The 18,831-nt window shown below is 44.4% G+C and overlaps 1 protein-coding gene across 2 annotated transcripts in view; it reads right to left on the minus strand.

Annotated features, from left to right (window-relative positions):
* clpb (ClpB family mitochondrial disaggregase) overlaps nucleotides 1-17,644 on the minus strand; it is a 34,079-nt gene extending 16,435 nt beyond the window's left edge. Inside the window, exons 1-6 of one of the 2 annotated variants that reach the window (XM_081699774.1) lie at nucleotides 17,006-17,644; nucleotides 16,767-16,818; nucleotides 14,224-14,310; nucleotides 6,404-6,507; nucleotides 4,633-4,761; nucleotides 372-469 (exon numbers count right to left, since the gene is read on the minus strand). In XM_081699774.1, coding sequence (XP_081555900.1) covers nucleotides 372-469; nucleotides 4,633-4,761; nucleotides 6,404-6,507; nucleotides 14,224-14,310; nucleotides 16,767-16,818; nucleotides 17,006-17,429 — 894 coding nt within the window. In that variant the 5' untranslated portion in view covers nucleotides 17,430-17,644. The remainder of the gene's footprint in view (nucleotides 1-371; nucleotides 470-4,632; nucleotides 4,762-6,403; nucleotides 6,508-14,223; nucleotides 14,311-16,766; nucleotides 16,819-17,005) is intronic. The other variant, XM_027016833.3, reaches the window with a different exon arrangement.
* Between the last annotated feature and the right edge of the window lie 1,187 nt (nucleotides 17,645-18,831).

The raw sequence follows: 18,831 nt of genomic DNA on the forward strand, positions 1-18,831 counted from the left end.
ATGGCCCAAATTTCAGTTCTACATGAGACATACAGTAGGCAACATATGCTGTCCACAGAACACACACCTACTAGTTAGAATATTCATTTGCATATTTAAGCCTCCTGAGATATTCATGTTGTTATGGCTATATTAGCCTTCGCAATTCAGAAATAATATATTATGCAACCCTAATTAAAACTCTAGAAGCTACCCTGTAAAAGCCTGAACTTACAATTTAGAGTTATGCGAAACACAAACAAAAACAAACAATATTAAAAGAAATCTCATATAGCACACCTTTAGAACTAAAACGTAGCTCCTTGTGACTTTTCCCTCTCTGTCTCTCCCTCACACACACACACACACACACACACACACACACACCATACCTTGCTCTCCCACTCCTTCAGAAGTGTATGCATCTCTCCTTCCTTGGCATAGGCCAGTGGAGTGTGTCCCAGATCATTGGTCTGCAAGGGGTTAGCACCTGCACGCAGTGATAGGACATAGGTCAAAGGTTGGCACCGGGGTTGTGGGTCAAGCTGTCAACCCAGTTAGGGGGTCACGGAGTTAAAAGTGAGGAGCTCATAAAAAAAAAAAAAAAAACTCTAAGTGTGCCAAGAGAAAAAAATAAAACAAAAACCTGGACTGACCCTTCTGACCGGAGGCCAGCAGGACAATCGGCTTATGCCAGCAGCCATCCGGATATGCAGATACCCAAAAGTGTGTGCAAGTCAATGAGTTAATGGAGGGTAAAGTGTGTGCGTGTACACATTATCCACATCAAGTGCATGTTCTCGTATGGCAGTACTGTGTCTAAACACTTGGAAAATATTTAAACACCATCAATTAATATTGACATCAAGAGAGTTCATTTGTGGTTTGAGAGACCGATCTGCACGTGTGTGATGGATTTATGAACAACTTCCATATTAAAACCGTTTTGTGTTTAGGTGTGTCTCCAACATGCAGTTTGGGTCATTCAGAATGACGGGGCCATCACAAAAGTGTGTGTGTGTGTGTGTTAGGAAGAACACTTTTCAATGAGCGCCCCAAACCAACTGAGACTCCCCACTGCCCGACTGCTTATACAGTTCAAACAGGATGAGTGAGCACTACTGGCTATGCTATTGTTCTCTCATTACAGCAAGCTGGCTTGTGCCTGCTGTGTATTAGATACCAGCCAGTATCGAAGTAAAGTGACAACTGTGGAGTCAACAGGGGGCTTGATTCTCGTCTTGACTTTTCCCTGCCTCTCAAAAGCACGTCAATACAGCCCTGCGCCCCCCAGAAAGCACACACGCGCTTCTCTTTCTCCGAGAGTGAATGCTGCTTTAGATTTTAAGTAAAGCCAAATCATTGGTGTCGTACAGAATATCTAACATTTCCGCAGTGTTTTTCTATGCAAATAAAAATAGAATTTCTTCTTGTGTAAAAGTAACCATATCTCAAGAGGTTTTCCATTACCATCTTACCTTAACCTGTCCGGCACAGACCCCAAGCTCAGCACCACGGTGATGGTGTCTAAACTACGTCAAGAGTCCTGAACAGCTCCCGAAACAACATGATCGCATCCATATGACACTAGCTGCCATCGGGAGAGACAATTTCTTGGAAATGGTACGCGTCCTCCTATGCGAAAGGGTCATTAGTCACCTAAAGTCGGTTCCACGGAACCATTCCGGTTAGAGCCGTGGGTTCGCCGTTAGCGTTAGCATCGCAGCCATTCAGGCAGGTTGCAGCTACACTGTAAGGGCTGTGGTTAATCGCAGGCATTATCGATGAAACGCGCTCAAACCAATCTGGATCGATAGAGAGCGGACATAAAACGGGGAAAAGTAATAAAGAAACAACACTTGCTTGTCGTCCCTTAACGCATTCTCTCGATCCGCTCGCTCTCTCACACACACAGATAATAAATAGCATCATTTAGACCTCTAATATCTCTTTCTCGCGCTCACGGTGCCCTCTGGGCATAGCGCGCTAAAGGGAAACAACAGTAATGATTAGCTAACGCTGGGAGATATGCGCACACACACGCGCACACTAATTTATTGAAAGAATAATTAGATATTTAGAAAGTCACTGCGTACACTTAATCCAGCCTCTGTCTTGTTCCTTCTTCCTCTCCCTTCCTCTCTTTTATGTTTCTAGGGGGTTGATGGTAGGGGATTACCCTCTAAGGATCAGGGTTCAGAGGTCACGGCTCCAACGATTAGTCACTTTCCACGGCCCGTAGCCTGGAGAGGCCCGGGGCCCTCGGCTTGGCTCCCCTACAGCCAGGGTGAGCTAAACCGGGTCCGCAGTCAGACCGGCGACTGGGGAACCTCCAGGATGCTGGTGATAAATGAAGGGGTCGAGGCAGACACTCATGTCCGGCCACTCATAGGGGAAATAAGATGTCTGACCAGCCCTCAGGTAAGACCTCTTTGTGAGTGTAGGAGAGCGCGTGTGTGTGTGTGTCTGTGTGTGTGTGTGTGTGTGTGTGTGTGTGAGAGAGAGAGGGAGAGAGAGTGCGAGAGAGAGCGGGAGAGACAGAGAGAGATGAAGGGAGAGAGAGACACCGAGGCTAGAGAATCTGCAGGTATGACAGGCATCTATTTCTCATGTTTATTAAGGTATGTCCTAATGGGTTCCGAACGAAGGGGGGGGGGGGGGGGGGGGGGGCAAGAACGGTAACCTGGACATTACAGATCCACCCGCTCCAGAGTAGGTGGGCCGCACAGATTAGCCCCTCCGGCCAGTCAGTCCCACCGCAGAGGGGCTCGGGGATTCGCTGACGAGCTGAGTCAGGTGCGGCAGCAGAGGAGGGAACTGTGCGCGACTCTGGCCTCTGCTGGGCACGCTCCGTTTGCCTGTCCTTCACACAAGCTCCGCCCCAATTTGGGGGGTGGGGGGGGGGGTGGGTTTGAGTAGAACAAGGAGCAGTGAAGAAACTGGTATGTAGAGCGCATCATCTTGAAGACCAATTCCAGACAGATCACTCTCTTTTAAGCACCAGCAAAGTAATTTTTTTAATCATCATGAAACCGAACACCCAAGATCACAACTGGATGACGTCAGGGACGTAGTCGGTGCGTGACGTGAGCTACCCCGCTAGCGTGTCAGTGGGTGCTAATGGCATGGAGAGAAGCAGCTAAATAAATATCATAAATATCCATATATGTTTATTGGACTGCCAGTGTGTGTGTTTAGTAGACACATTTATTGCTCATACTTTAAACATTTCCATTTTATCAAATCTTAAGCATTTTTCCAGAATTCCTTTACTAGTGTTTATGTAGTAAAACACCAACAGTTTACATCTGTAAAGTGGGTTGTTAGCCTTTAACGAAGCTATGAGTGATCATCAAATAGCCTTCATGATGAAAAACTCGCGCAAGATCAACACAATGCACCAAACACTAGCAATATCAGATGGGAATATGGTTGTGTTGAGGGGGTCTGTAGAATGCTCCCTCTATTTCACTCACAGTGGCTCACTGGGCCTGTCAGGTCCATTTCTCTGAACTGCCAACATTAGAATGTTTGGGTTTGTTCAGGCCATAGGGTGAATTGCAGGTGTCAAATACAATATGGTTATAAAGGAATGAATTCTTAACTCTGTTCCCTTACCGCCATATTGCATCTGACAGATGCAATTCCCCCACTGTGTAGCATTAAATTCCATTCTATTGTATCTTTTGTGCACTTCAGTAGATGCAGAAACTGTCTCGCTGTGATGATGTCATCACTCTGATCGATGGTTCCTGACATTGGACGCTGCTCTGTCTGCAAGGGTGTGTCCACTGGCAGCTGAGACTTCTGGGTAATGGGATTTTTAACTGGTAATCAGATTTTTTGGTATAATATATATATATATATTTATGTTTGTAAGTTGTCCTTTTTGTTGAATTTGAAAATGCATATGGTGCTTTAGGTGAATTATTTCATTTCTGGAAGGAGATTTGAGACAGTGTTGACACTTAAAGTGTTCCTTTAGCCACACCCTTTTTACTCCTCCTGATTTCTGTCCCCTCTCCCTCCCTGTCTCTCATTCGCTCTGAAAGCATTAGTTGCATATTTGAATAATGAAGACTAAACCCTGCATGATCCTGCTGTTTCAGCTACATAAATGTGTTTTAAATCTAAAAACACTCTTTGCCCTCCCACCCATGCATTCTGTATGAGCAAGAGTGCTTTTGTTCTGTAATTTGCTAATAATGGGTGTTTGAACGGACCTAGTGTGAGTGTGTGCTGCTCATTCTTATCTTTTTACTACCCTTTGGGCTTAAACACCACACTAATCTAAACGCCGTAACACCCATTTCCCCTGCCACCAACACACACACTTCCTGCCACCCTCTGGGAGCAGGTCAAGTAACCCGTAGTTCTTCCACTCCAGGGGTGAAAGGTCAACTTGAGCCTAACTGCCCCAGGCGACCTGGGTCACTTGTTTAAGGAAGCAACTTCTCCCCAGGAAGCAAACAGGGTGTATGTGACATCTGTGGTGAAATCACTGTGATAGAGTTTATAAAAACCAGTTATTGCACAACATATAATTGTTGTACAATTGCAATTATGGTAAAAGTCTTTCACTAAAGCCGCTTTCTACATGCACTGCAATTTGAAATAGTTCCAAGATTTTGCGCTGGTGGCCTTTCACCTCACCTTCCTCGAGGAGCACGCGGACAGTGTGAAGGTCGTCCGCGAGAACGGCGTAGTGCAGTGGCGTGCAACCACGGAAACTCGCACGGCTACTAAGACGACTGCTGAACTCATCCTCCCGACTGACCAGCACTGGGGAGAAAGACAGATGGAGATGCAGAGACAGACAGTGGGGAAGGTATAGTGACCGAGAGCAAAAAAAAAAAGAAGAGATTGAAAGGTGCAGAGAGAGAGAGAGAGAGAGAATATAATTATCTGCAATTACTAATTGCTTGGAAATCTGATGTGATCATACATCAAGGAACCATAATAAAGCACAGCCACAAATGAAGGTGAGAGAGAGAGAGGGAGAGAGAGAGAGAGAGAGAGAGAGAGGGGGGGATGACAACAAGAAGAGAGCAAATCAGACATTAATCTTTTAAAACCACCACACAGAAAACAAACAAGATCAGACTTTTCAGAAGAGAGGTGAAGGTAGGGACAGACAGGCAAGGAGAGAGAGACAGGCGGAGACAGACAGACAGAAGAACGTGGGAGGCAGAGCAAAACAGAACAAAAGTAAGAGAAGGTAGAAGTTAATCAAAGAAAGCCATTTACCTCTGACATTAGCACATATTAAACATAAAAAACCAGACGCATACAGCTCTAAATGTGCCAGAATTGCCCGTGTTGACAGTGTTACATGAAGCTGGTTTATTAGGTCTTTTTAGACAAACACACAGTACCTCATATGGGATAATATAGTTCCTTACACACACAAACACACTTTGTGAGCTCTGATATCCAAAAGAGACACATACAGAAGAGAAATGAAATAAAATCATACACACACTTCCTCTCCTTCTGCACCCCCAACTTACTTTCTTCCCCTCATTGTCTCTCTTTTTCTATGGCTTACTCGCCCCACCCCCCCCCCACCCCACCCCCGCTGTCAGGCTGGTCGTCATTGGTAACTAATGTCTGAGAGCTGGATAATCACAGCTAACTCAATAAAGCGTCAGAGAGAGAGGAGCATACCATCCATCACACACACGCGCACACACACACAAAGCCATAGGAGTACTTTTCACAGAAACACACACACACAGAAACATGTTACACACACACACACACACACACACACACACACACACACACACACACACACACACACACACACACACACACACACACACACACACACACACACACACACACACACACACACACACTTCTGCCTGCCCATCCATCACAGTGCATCTGGGAAAGCTGCCTCCCAGACGGCCCAAAAAACTGCCAACAATACAAATGTGTGTAATATACATATCATATATAAATATGTCTCCTACTGCAGTGTGTGTGTGTGTCTGTGTGTGGCTGTGCCTTTTTATGAAAAATAATAAAAAAATAACATGCTGCAAAATGGATCTATTACAGATATGCAAATAAGTTGTGTGTCGGTGTTTGGATATTCTATAATACTGTCCATGGGTAAATTGATCTTTGTAATAACACACACACACACACACACACACACATGCAGTGTTCCGTATGAGAGAGGGGTTGAAAGACTTTCTCCCCCCCCCAAAAAAAGAGCTCTTTGGCTTTATGATATTACAGACTGATGATTCGGAGGCTCTCAGGACGACGACGACGATTGTGGCGGTGATGATGGCTGAGCAGAGTTGGAGGGACTGTGTTCCATAGTAACAGGACTTGCCTCCAGGCACTGCACATATGCACTGACGAAGACCCCCATCTATATATACACAACCCCCCCCCCCACCCGTCATACCATCCAGGGAGTGTACGCCTTTGTCCCGTGCAGTTCCGTAAACACTGCTGAACTCATCCCCAAGGTTTGGATCGGCTCCGGCTTCCAGCAAAACCTTCACCACACTGAGAGAGAGAGAGAGAGAGAGAGAGAGAGAGAAACACTTTTCAGTGTAATGCAAAAGTGGATTGAAATATGCATCCAAAAGCCCAGCATGTTCCTGAAATTCCTCCCATCCTGAAGCACCCTGGTTCTTACAGCCCTGCTGTCCATACCCCACCCCGAGGGCATTGGGTCGCACAGGGCCTTTAGTCCTGCCTGACCCAGTCACCACCGTCCTGTTAACGACGGGGGGATTTCACCCTCACCTCGTGGTACATCACCATCAGGCCGTGCAGGCACCGCACATGTAGGTCGCAGCTCTAAACGTGTAAGGCAATGCTTGTTATTCCAGATGTTTGTATCATGTCCACATGGATTCAGTGATCTGTTCTGCTTTCCGGGAATGTACACCCCCTCTCAGGCAGAATCCAGTAGAGAGAGCGTTTGAAGAAAGCGACTTAAATTTTGCGTCTGACTTCTGCAATGGATGAATGAAGTTGAACGACATTGTCATTGAAATAGTTCCCATCAGCCCAGAGGAGGGAGGCTCCCTTTGTTGCCGCGGTGATGTCCGTCTTGCCTGTCCATCTTGGTACACATTTCCCATGCTCCACTGCTCTTCTGGAGCCAACCACATATTGCGAGCTTCCGGAAAGTTCCAGCCACCGGAACGCTTAGTCGAAACGTGTACGCTAAGGAAGTCAGTGCAGCGTCAAAACAAATATGTATCCCTTAGAAACGGCTTTGAACGTTTGAACATATATGCATGAAATGACACAGACACAGATCTCCAGGTACCCGACTTCCAGCACACTATATTTACCCAGTTAATGTCTTGGTCAGTGTGCACTTGACCGCGCACGCACACCCACACCCGCACACACCTCAAACTTTGCAGAAGAATGTTCTCTGTGTGTGATTAATCAAAATGACAAAAATAAATCAGTTTAATTTAAGACATTCAAGCCAGTATTTTACTGGCACATCAAAGGTTTACCAGTCTGTTAAACTAAATTGTAAAACACTGCAATATGTAATAGTATAATCACAATCTAATACTATGCTGCTGTACTGGTTTATTTTCATTAATTGTTAGTCTTGTGTTCTGCCTGAATTTTCCTTTAATTTATAATCCAAGAGCCACCAATAAGCATGATGCATTTGTATAATATTAATATCAGGGGCTACTAATCATCTATTTTGGCAATTTAAATGTCTACCTATATTTAAAGCCAGTGTAGCCCATTATGATCTCTGGGGATTTTAGAGCTTTAGAATTGAAAACATGGGGTTTAAACAACTTAAATGTTTTACATCAATAGGCCAAAAGAACACAGAGTCTGCCAACGACAAGCCAAAATCACAACTGGCTCTTTTGTTTTTATCCTGTTGGTTCATGTTACTCACAAATTAGAGATGGCACGAAACCAATTTTTTTGTACCGATGTAATACATACATCTTCCATTTGAATGTCTCCAGATATCAAGCTGATTTTTTTTTTAAATTAAAAAATACTGCAGAGCTATGGATCAGTTGTTTAGGTGAAAATGGTTGTGGAATTTTGTTGTGTGTGAGATGTATTACATAACATTACATTACTACAGACATCATGCATGGTTATGACAAATATAAATCAAATTATTAAAAAAAAAGTTAAGAGAAACACAAAGACAAACATTTATAGTTTTTTTTTTCCTCCCAATGTCAATCCCAATACTAGTCATCACTTGATTGGTTCCACGCACGTGCGCACAAATCTAGGAACAATTCTGTTAACTTATCATTTTCCAGTCCACCATAAAACTCAGCAGGCTAATGGCAAACTGCAGTTTTTCAGTTCTCATGCAGTTTGAAAACAATAAAGCCATAGAATAATTAACTTTATGAATTTAAAAGGAGTGCTTCCCTTGATTTCAGTTGTTCTTTCTCCCGTTGTTGAGTTTCTGAGGCTCCTTCCCCCACCCCTGACCTTCCTTTACTTCGCAAACAGGAAACAAAGCCAAACCTTTCCAAAACACTAAATTAGAAATTAAAATCACCTTTTGGTCGTGGATCTGTGGTGCTAAACAGTGCCAAGATGCCGTTTTGTCTCCAGGAAATGATCTCACTAGAAGGCAGATCACCCAAGACTGGATTTTCAGGGCTACATCATAACAATGCAAGTCTTCACACGTGTGCGAGTGCATGGATGTTTGCATTCAAATTTAGCTTTAATTGTTAACGTGATGAAACGTCTACAGTTAAACTTGGACAAATTGTGCTCAAACTAATGGTTATCATGTGACCTGCTCAAACTCATCTGGCAGTTAGCACATGACCTGCTGCTTCAAAGCACTCCTGTCCTGTTTTGATGTTGGATTTGTACGTATCGGTTTCTGTAAAAAAAATTTTTTTTGCCCGATATCCAATCCAGCATTTTTAGCTGATATTGATCTAGTTCCGATATGTGGTATTGGATCTGTGCTTGCTCTACTAATATGCATATTAATCATCAGTATCATTATTTAACATACAAATATCTCTGATCCTGAGGGGGCAAAGGGGAAAAATTAGCCAATGATTAGTCATATCCTGACAGATAAACTCCAGTCACACCCCCACACGAATATCCTGTTTCACTCAGAAATGCATAATGACCGAGAAGGAAAATGTTATATACTTACAGCTCACATTATCTGTAAGGGACCTGTTCCGTTCTGAGAAAGTGAATGTTTAAGAGCTGGCAGGAATTTCACAGGAGAGTGAAAATCTCGCCTAAACTCACTGAGGGATTTAAAACCGTCAAAAGCTGGTCAAACCCTGTACGCTCTCTGATTACTGCAAGAGGTCTGCCAGTTCCGCTGACCAAGCCGTGACCTCTCATGGGTGGAGCCCGGCTCTGTGCCTGGTTCCCGAGACCGTAAGCCTGATGTGCGGAAACAAGGCTAGTTTCAGAGACAACGATGCTCTGGTTTCTGTCAGTTAACGAGCAGCAGTGTTCAGACTTCATTTTCAAGAAGTGTGCTTTCGCGCATGCACGGGTACATTTGCCGGTGACTTTGCTGTAATCATTTACCTAAAACATTTTGAATATGTACACATGTGAGCGCCACCATATTTCTACATTCTGTGAGAAAGGGAGAGAGAGAGGGAGAGGGTATGAAGAGTGAGAACTCCAGGAACCATTTCATGGACATTAAAAGGAGAAACGCAGACATTAAATTGCTGAGAAAGAGATACTAAAAGGATCGCATCTTATCTTAATTCAACACTGATGGAGACATGAGTAGTTTCCCAAGTTTAATTCCTTCAGATTCCAAATTAAACTTGATTAAAATGCTACCTTTCATATTTAAAAAATCCCAGCATTTCATTCTAAATAAATCCAAATAAATGACCAATTCTGTGTTTTTGAGAACTCACTCTCTCCTTCTCCCTCACACACACACACACACACCTGCTTCCTGTCTCTATGTCCTCTCTATTGTTTACAAAACATTCTTCATGGAAGTCAGTGGGTACTTCTTTCTATTGTCAGAAAAAACCCAGACAGCCAGCTGTCCAGTGCTGACTCCCTACACGTGAGACAGGTGGAGTGTCAGCAGTGTAGGTCAAGGTGTGTGTGTGTGTGTGTGTGTGTGTGTGTGTGTGTGTTGAGACATTATCAGTGAAGCTGTTCTGGAAAAAGTCCCACTGTGAAGATTTGTTAATAATCAAGTGATCCATCTTACTGAATTTTAAACTTTAAATTGATTTAGGACAGCTGCAGTGTAAACCCATGCAGATTAGTCACTCATGTTACACATTTCTGCGTCTCAAATTCTCAAAATTCAGTTCATCATTCCTGGTTCTTCCCACTCCCCTCATTAGAAACACATTCCTCATTCCCACCCATTCTGACATAATCCCAAACCATTCCCACCATCACACCCTCCTAAAAGATGGATAATCCCTCTTTCCAGAAGCAGCTCTCCACCTCCTCTCTTTCAGAAAGAAGAAAAGCTTTAGCGCTTGTGAGCCCCCCCCCCCCCCCCCGGTCTGAGTGGGGCCTTGTGTCCAGCCAACCCCCCCCTCCATCTGGAATGGTCAAGAAGTCCATTGCTGGGCATTGTCCACGTGAATGGACAACCCCTTAGGTCACACACATATGCATGCACATACGCACATATCAAAGCCCGGTAAAACACACATCTCCTTACAAACCCGGTTTTCCTTTACTGCGCAAATGCATGGGACACATTGTTGGGTTTGGAACTGGTGCTCAGGCCTTGATCTGTATTGGACCCCGACCACCTAAACCAAAACGGGCTCTCACATTCTCCCAAGCCCGCTCAGATTCCACACACATTTCTAAAAGGGAAGGATTTTTAAATGTTTAAACCACTTTAATGGTATTAACCATCCATATTCACCATTACAGTTTCTGCTTCTGACCCTAAGGAGGGTTTTCAAATGTTTAAAGACTTCTCACAGCACCCTTAAAGGCAATTTCCTAAATACAGTATACAGAGAACAGTATACAGTACTCTGCTAAACAGTTACAGCTACATACCAGTTATACAGGTATGGCAAAACAGCAACACAATTACAGCTATATACACTGTTCCGCAGTTACAGCCAACCACTATTACGCAAAAATCCTGCCACTCGGCCTTCGGTTTCTCCGACGCTCGACAACAGTAGAGTGCTCTCACTCAGTCATGCTGACAGCAGCTTTAAGGGCTTCTAAGACATCCCTTGAGACCGTAAACTCTTAGCCAACCTCCTGACACCAGAAGAGTCAAACTCTCCACCATCAACGCATCCCTCTCTCTCTCTCTCTCTCCCCCTCTCTCTCTCTCTCTCTCTCCCCCTCTCACTTTACACCTGTCCCCAGCTGAGAGACAAATACCTCTTAGTGTCAAGATGAAGATAGTGCCACTGTAATCTCCTTTTTACGACCAACCTGCCCAACCTCCAAATTAACACTGGCTGCTGCTCCAAATCTGGCCCGACACGTGGAAGTCTGTGGTACGAACATCGGCTGTGCTCACGTCGTTTTGCGATTCAAGTGCTGTTATTTGTCAGCTGCTGCAACTCGATCAACCTACTAAACAGGATGTCAACCTCTGTGTTGGGCAGTGAAGAGGCTGTCCATCTGTCTATAGAGACCTAATTAGGACATGTCACAGAAAAAACACAATTTTTTTTTTTTTATAAAATAATGAATACAAACACAAACATTAAAAAAATAACCGTGAGAAAGCCAGGACCTAAAAGAGGTAGATAAAAAAGTGATGAGAGTGATGGGGGGGGGGGGGGGGGTAGTTGCACATACAGTGAAGAATAGAGAATACTGAGTAACAGTAGCTAGAGATAAACACATAAAAAATAAGGCGCCAACAGCCATTTGAAGAAGAGATACTGAGAGATGACTAGATGGATAAAGGAGAATGCTCTAATGAAACATTTCCTGATGTGGGCGGTCTCTCATCAGCCCTGAAGCTCTGATTGGTCACAAGGGGCTTTGAGTGACAGGAAGACAGAGTCAGCGTCATGACAACCATGAGTTATACCACTCATAACAGGCAGAGAGAGTGCTGCACAAAAACGCGCACACACACAGAGCGAGCGACAGACAACAAAAAATACCCGCCAGCAGTGTCTAAGTTTTCTGATGGATTTGTAAAAGGTAGTGATATGTTTAGAACAGACACTGATGGAAACATCATTAATCTATCGTCTCTAAATAAGAGAAAGGATATTGAAATTCTGCCACTAGAGAGCGCGAAAGAGAAAACTCCTTTACTCATAACGATAAATAGATACCTATTATTTTGGTCATAAATATTTACTACAGAGCATTCTTCAAAAAACTCAACATAATACACACTGGCAAAGTAAGCAATTATTCTTACACACTGAGGATAGAAAACCACACAGACAGGGACAGAAAATCCGCCAGGGCTAGATAGACGCACACAAACACACATGTGTACACAGAGTCTTGTTTACTATCCTTATAGGGACCTTCCACTGACATTTACTGCTACATCTACACCTAACCCTAGCTCTGACTAACCCTATCCTCAGTAACAGTCATTTGAAAAACTAAAGTCAAACAATTTAAAGTTAAAAAACAAGCCAAAAAAAGCATTTGTGCATTATAGTCCCCACAAGGTCAAAAAAAAAAAAAAAAGGCAGACGTTTCTGTGCTTGTGGGGACATTTGGTATACACGTATACTCGCCCACACCCACAGAAACACAGGAGGGTTTGGGTAGGGTACAGTTCTCACAGATGGGTGTACTAGCAGCAGACGGTAGCCAGAGGTAGTGAGCCCCACCCTGAGCCCCTAACAGAACCCATCCCCACCTCCTGCTGGGTTCTCCTCTGCTCCCAGCACCCCTCACGCTCGCTTTCCAAAGCCCTCAAATCTTCGCCTTCCCTCCATCCCCATATTTTCCTATCGTCCACATACTTCGTTTTCCTAATTCCCAACACTTTCACCTTCTCCCCCTCGATTTCTCTCCGTCTCCCTCTCCCCCACCCATTCTTATGCTCCCACTTCCGCCTGGAACGTTCCCGCAGTTCCTTGTCACTTCAGGTCGGCTCCCTCCTCACCTCGCCCACCAACCTGACGAGCAATTATGCCCCGAGCCACTTCAAAATCACCTGCACCGCCAAACCGGCCTCGACGCTGCAACGTTCTGCCCGGTAGCATGTCTAGAAAAGCGTTATATGTGCCCCTTCCTCGCCGTACGTCACTGGCTCTGGGAGCACCGGCTCAGGGGGTACAGGGTGAGGTTTCGGGGGGGGGGGGGGGGGGGGTGCGCCCCTCTTCGCTTTGAAGGTCTGGAGGTCTCTGCTGTGTTTGCCCAGTCAGAATGGCATCTGTTTCATTTCAGAGGGCCAGTGGCCCACACCCCTCCGCTCAAAAGAGAGGGCATGCCCCCACTGCCACACGCTTCTTAAATTGGATTCTAAGCCCCAACAACCCCCCCACCCCTGACTCCTCTCATTTTCTGTGTGTGCACTGTGTGTGTGTGTGTGTGTGTGCTTGAGCATTAATTACACTTGGTAAGAAGTGGGAAAAAGGGGACCGACTCCTAGACAGTTACAATTTTCCACTATGTATTCACAATCCCACCCTTGGCATTGTGGGTAAGGAGTGAACTGTGCAGGTAGTGGAAGACTTCAGCACATGCTACACGCAAGGGGGCCAGCAGAGGGTCTCTGTATGCAGGTGAGCCCCAATTCCACCCTGCACGGGTTTCATCACAACACCAGGGCCCGTCACAATTTCCAAGTGGAATACAGTGATGTCAGAAGAAGGTCTGACTCATCTGACTCGTGCTCAATTAAAACAAAAAACCAACACCATACCTGAAATAATAGTTACCTTTAAATCTAGGCGGTCATTTCAAAAAGCAATTTATAATAGCGTTGTGAGATTTTTTTTATACAAATGTCTTTAATGAAGTTCAAGTAAAGGGCTTTTTATTACATAAGCTGACACACAAAGCTTGAAAGACTACAGAAGCAAACAAAACTCTAGAAACTGCAGAAACTCAGCACGAAGCATATTATAACTCATTACTTGTCTAATCTTACACACAAAATATACAAGTACCCTGAACAAGTATTCTGAACACCGTGGTCATGTAGGAGCATTCATCATCATAATCAATTTCACAAATGCAGGTTCTAAAACACTTATCCCATATACCCAGCGAAACACACACACACACACACACACACACACACACACAATCTCTTACTTGTGATGTCTGTTCATGCAGGCGACCATAAGTGCAGTCCAGCCCAGACGGTGACGCGTATTTGGATCTGTTCCATCTGCCAACAACCTGAGAAAGAGACACGCAGAGACAGACAGAAGAATAGCAGTAAGTAAAAGGAAAAAAAAAAGAGCAAATGATCCTGCTGCCGTCTGTCTCAGGGCAAGAGAGTGTGTGTGTGTTTACAGTAAACACAACCTCCTGTGTTACCTCATGCATCCAGACTGGCCACTAACTTAAAGCACTTAACACATCTGGTGTCTTTTAGCATGGGTGCATGCATGCACATGCACTTTGTAACCATCTGCACAGTTGCCTCTGGGCTAAAGCCAGGCAACCTATTTTAAAACCCAGTGTATCAGTCAGCCACTTTCATATCCATCTTTTTCTCTCTCTCTCTCACACACACACACTTCACACGCTCCATTGCTCTTTTTGTTTAACAGATTATTGCCAGCAGACGTGCAGACAGGTGGACGGACAGGCGTGCGTGCGTGTACCGCACAAGTGAGCAGACACATGTATCGGCTGGAGATCATGTAAGAACAGTGAAACTGCGACTACCGAAGTAATTTAAGAGTTTGCTTTATGCTCCAGTTCGCTACAGAACATGCATACCTTCTGCAAGAGTCACACACACACTTGACTGACAAATAGATGGTGCACCATGTTCACATGCCATCTCATCTTTCTCTCTCGCCCACACACAAACTTGGGGCGAGTGGTATAATTGTCACAGGCCAAGCTGGCCGTGTGTGTGTGTGGGTGTACACCTCAATACTATGCTAGCAAGTTCACGGCTTGTGTTTCATCACTCTTCCAATCTCTCCAAACCTTTCTTTCATCGCTTCCTCTCCCTCCATTTCTCCTTCGCCTTTTCTAAGGTGTGCCGGGTACTCACTATGCAGTAAACCACTGCTGCCCTCCAGTGGATGGATATGTGCACTACCTTAGTTACAATTTTACCACTGGTTGAGATAAATTGGTGTCTTGACATGCTGTATAACATTAGAGTGTACATCAGTGCCAAATCTATTCAATATTTTACAGGTTACTAAAAATAAATCATAGATGGATTTGCCTGTGATTTTGTGGCAATTGAGCAATCCTAACTCAGCCAATTTAAAGTTGACTGGTCAAATTTGCCATTAAAAAAGTGTCCAATTGGCCTTGGAAAACACTTCCAGTCCGACACTCAAATGGTCCACAAACCATTTCATCTTAATTGGGCAAAAGCTTGTAGTCTGAGAGACATGCGTGTGCTTTAGTGTTTCTTTAAGGTTCATGCCTTATGCAATCAGTCAAGGCATGCATGAGTAACAGCTGCTGTGGTTACAGGGCTGACTGCTCACATGGTCTAAAAAGGCCAACAGTTACTGGCAATAACAGGCAATAACTATCGTTATGGTAATTACTGAAGATTAGACATTCTAAATTCTAACCTTAGATTACAAAAATATCTGTAGATTAGCAAAGCATCTGTTATGATGGAAACATATCATGAGAGAAACATTTGTCATAATGTGCCATAGACAGGGGCGTAAAAATTCAGGTTCACAGTCCTTTGGCAGTGTATTACCTAGTAGACTAGAGAATTTTTATATTATTATAATATTCAGGAATTTGTAAGATTCCAAAAGTTCAAAAGAATTTTTACAGGAATTTCTGAACCCAAACCACACACAGAATTTTGGAAATGTTTTCCAAAGTTAGTCAAAACGTCAAATGCTGTACAATAGTGCCACCATCTGGCCAGTCGTTGTTAATCTCACTTGCCTGAGTAGTTGAAGGAATATAGTGAATTGTCCAAAAGATTTCACATCCATGCATTTTATTCTTTTCCATTGTTTTTTTAAAAATCTGTAAATAATAAATAAATAAACAAAAACATAATAACAATAATAATAATAATAATAAATTATTATTATTATTGTTATTAATAATAATAATAATAATAATCTGATCTTGGAACCTTAATAAGGTCTAGCAAATGTTCACAAAAATGTGACCATGTCAGAAATCTTGCTAAGGTCTGTGAATTAGGAGACCCGGAGTCTGAATTAATCTGCCTTCAACTGAGTCTAGTCAGAAATCCCAAAGCCAGGGGTTTATAACTAAAGCAGCCTGGAGAGCCATAGCATGCAGGAGCATTTACATTTAGGGCATTTAGCTGACGCTTTTATCCAAAGCGACTTACAATTGTAGGAGCACCTGCAAACCCACGCCAGCGGCCATGCACGCGCACCTGCAAACCCACGCCAGCGGCCATGCACGCGCACCTGCAAACCCACGCCAGCGGCCATGCACGCGCACCTGCAAACCCACGCCAGCGGCCATGCACGCGCACCTGCAAACCCACGCCAGCGGCCATGCACGCGCACCTGCAAACCCACGCCAGCGGCCATGCACGCGCACCTGCAAACCCACGCCAGCGGCCATGCACGCGCACCTGCAAACCTGCAGTTGGAAGCGACTTCAACACGCGACTGAAACAGACTGCCGCAAGTTTCGTTGGCTCTATTTACCTTTGCACTTCCTGGGTGTTGTTGGACCTGGCTGCGTCCAGAAGAGACTCGCCTGGGGAGGTTGGAGTTTATGAGTGGAAGTTAGAACTCTATCACGCACTATGCATACCAGTCCTCCCCCCCAACCCTGATCATAATCTCATTTTATACAGATGAGGTGAACCATGCTGCAGTTACTGTAGGGAACACTGTCTGAGCATGTGCTCCTGGCATGAACGGCTGCTGGGTAAGACACCTACCTTTAGAGTCGTTGTCTTTCTTTAGGCAGAAGGCAACAGCCGCAGCAGACAGCACGCCTGCTGAAGCGGAGACGCGTAAGCCGTTGCCGCTCCTGCTCCCGGCGTCCTCCCAATAGCTATTTGTGCGTCCCATAGAGACCAGCGCCGCCCAGCTGTTTCTACGGCTCTCCAGGCTAGTGAGCCATCTGCTGGCCAACTGATGGTACTGCAGCTGTGGGGTGACGGTCGTGCTGCACGGCTCCTCGCTTAAAATGCACTTTCGGGACACCCGCGAGGTGGATCCGATGGGATTCCTACCCCTTTCGAGCTCGTGAATATTCTGGCACCTCGCAGGTTCTCCTTTAGTTGTCTGCAACGCGCGACACGGGGACAGGCTGCGCGACCTTCGCATTAGCAAGCGCTTCGGCACGGATGATAACAACATACTGAGTTTTACTCACCTATAAACAGATTACTCGGGATTGAGCTACTGATAAACAGCTCACCTTCTAAAGCTAAAAAGCAATATGTCCGATACGTTGTCGATGGTTTTGATAACCATTAAATACGTAACGTTATCAGAATTAAGGTATGGTGACAAGCCATGCACAGGACAGGAAAACAAGCGCCGCGCAAATAGCGCGTCATCCAGGCGCAAAGCTTCATGGGAAACAAAGTATATCGCTAAATATCCAACAGCACCCCTGCTCCCGATTATAAAGTGTTAATACTATTATACAGTGATGCTAGCAGCGAACTCCTGTGATTGTTTTCTGTAATAAAGGTGGCTTATTTTTGACTTGACTATATGTGCCTTTTTGTTGGTTATGTTAAGCTACGTGAACACCAGGTGGCGTGGTGAATTCGGTAAATTTGCTGTTATGAATCATGGAAGACTCTGCAAACATGCATCATCCAAGCTACATATTTAAGGTCACACGTATTTTGATGATTGACACAACACAGTTTGCCAATGTCCTGCTCTTATTTCCATTTCATTTTCTCCAGTAACTCTGATACATAGCCAACCCTAAAACCAATTAAATTAAATGCTATATATTCAGCAGAAAGGTTTGGCTGTCTTTTTTAATTCCATTACGCATTGCAATATAGACTAACTAGAGGAAACGTTTCTGAGTGGCAAGTTGCAGATAATTTACCTTGCCTCAACTGAACTGCATGTTAGCCATGCTCAGAGGGCCCTGGAGTCCCTGTCCCCTGTTTAAAGAATTAGCACTGGGCCTGAGTGGTTTGCTCCCAAGGACAAACTTTGATGCTCACTTTATCGCCTTCGTTTCTTGAACAGGCCTCAGGTCAAACTAGTCGTGGTGTTTCCAAGGAATGTGCAGTGGTGCGTTATCAGGAAGGGGCAGCCCTGCCTTCCTGAGGTAGGCCGAAGGAGGTCAGTCTCAGAGCCCTGCTGCCAGTCATTAAAAAAAAAAAAACCCACACTCAATCTAGGTCAGTTCTAGGACTCCCTAAATCAGTGAAGAATGGACTCGTTTGCTTTTGGAACCTGAGGCTGAACGTAAAAGAGGAAAAACAACAGACAGTGGTTATACTTAACTGTTAAAAGTTCGCTTTTTAATTTCTTCTACCTGTTTATCTCCTCCATACTTGCTATCCAAAGCATGATTAGCAGGCAGACAGAGAGAAATTTATTAGGAGCAATGCTTTTAGAAATGTGACTACTAGTCTCTATTTGAATTCTTACTCGAACCTGTATTGTCCTTGTTTAGGCCGTATACCTGAATAAGATTTTACAGTGAGGAAATAAAACCCAACACCTCTTCCTCTTTAAGATCCAGTTACTATTGTAGAATTCAACTCATTAACTTGGCTACAGA

This window comes from Electrophorus electricus, chromosome 17, assembly GCF_041902795.1.
Source record: "Electrophorus electricus isolate QZ-2024a chromosome 17, ASM4190279v1, whole genome shotgun sequence".
Lineage (NCBI taxonomy): Eukaryota > Metazoa > Chordata > Actinopteri > Gymnotiformes > Gymnotidae > Electrophorus > Electrophorus electricus.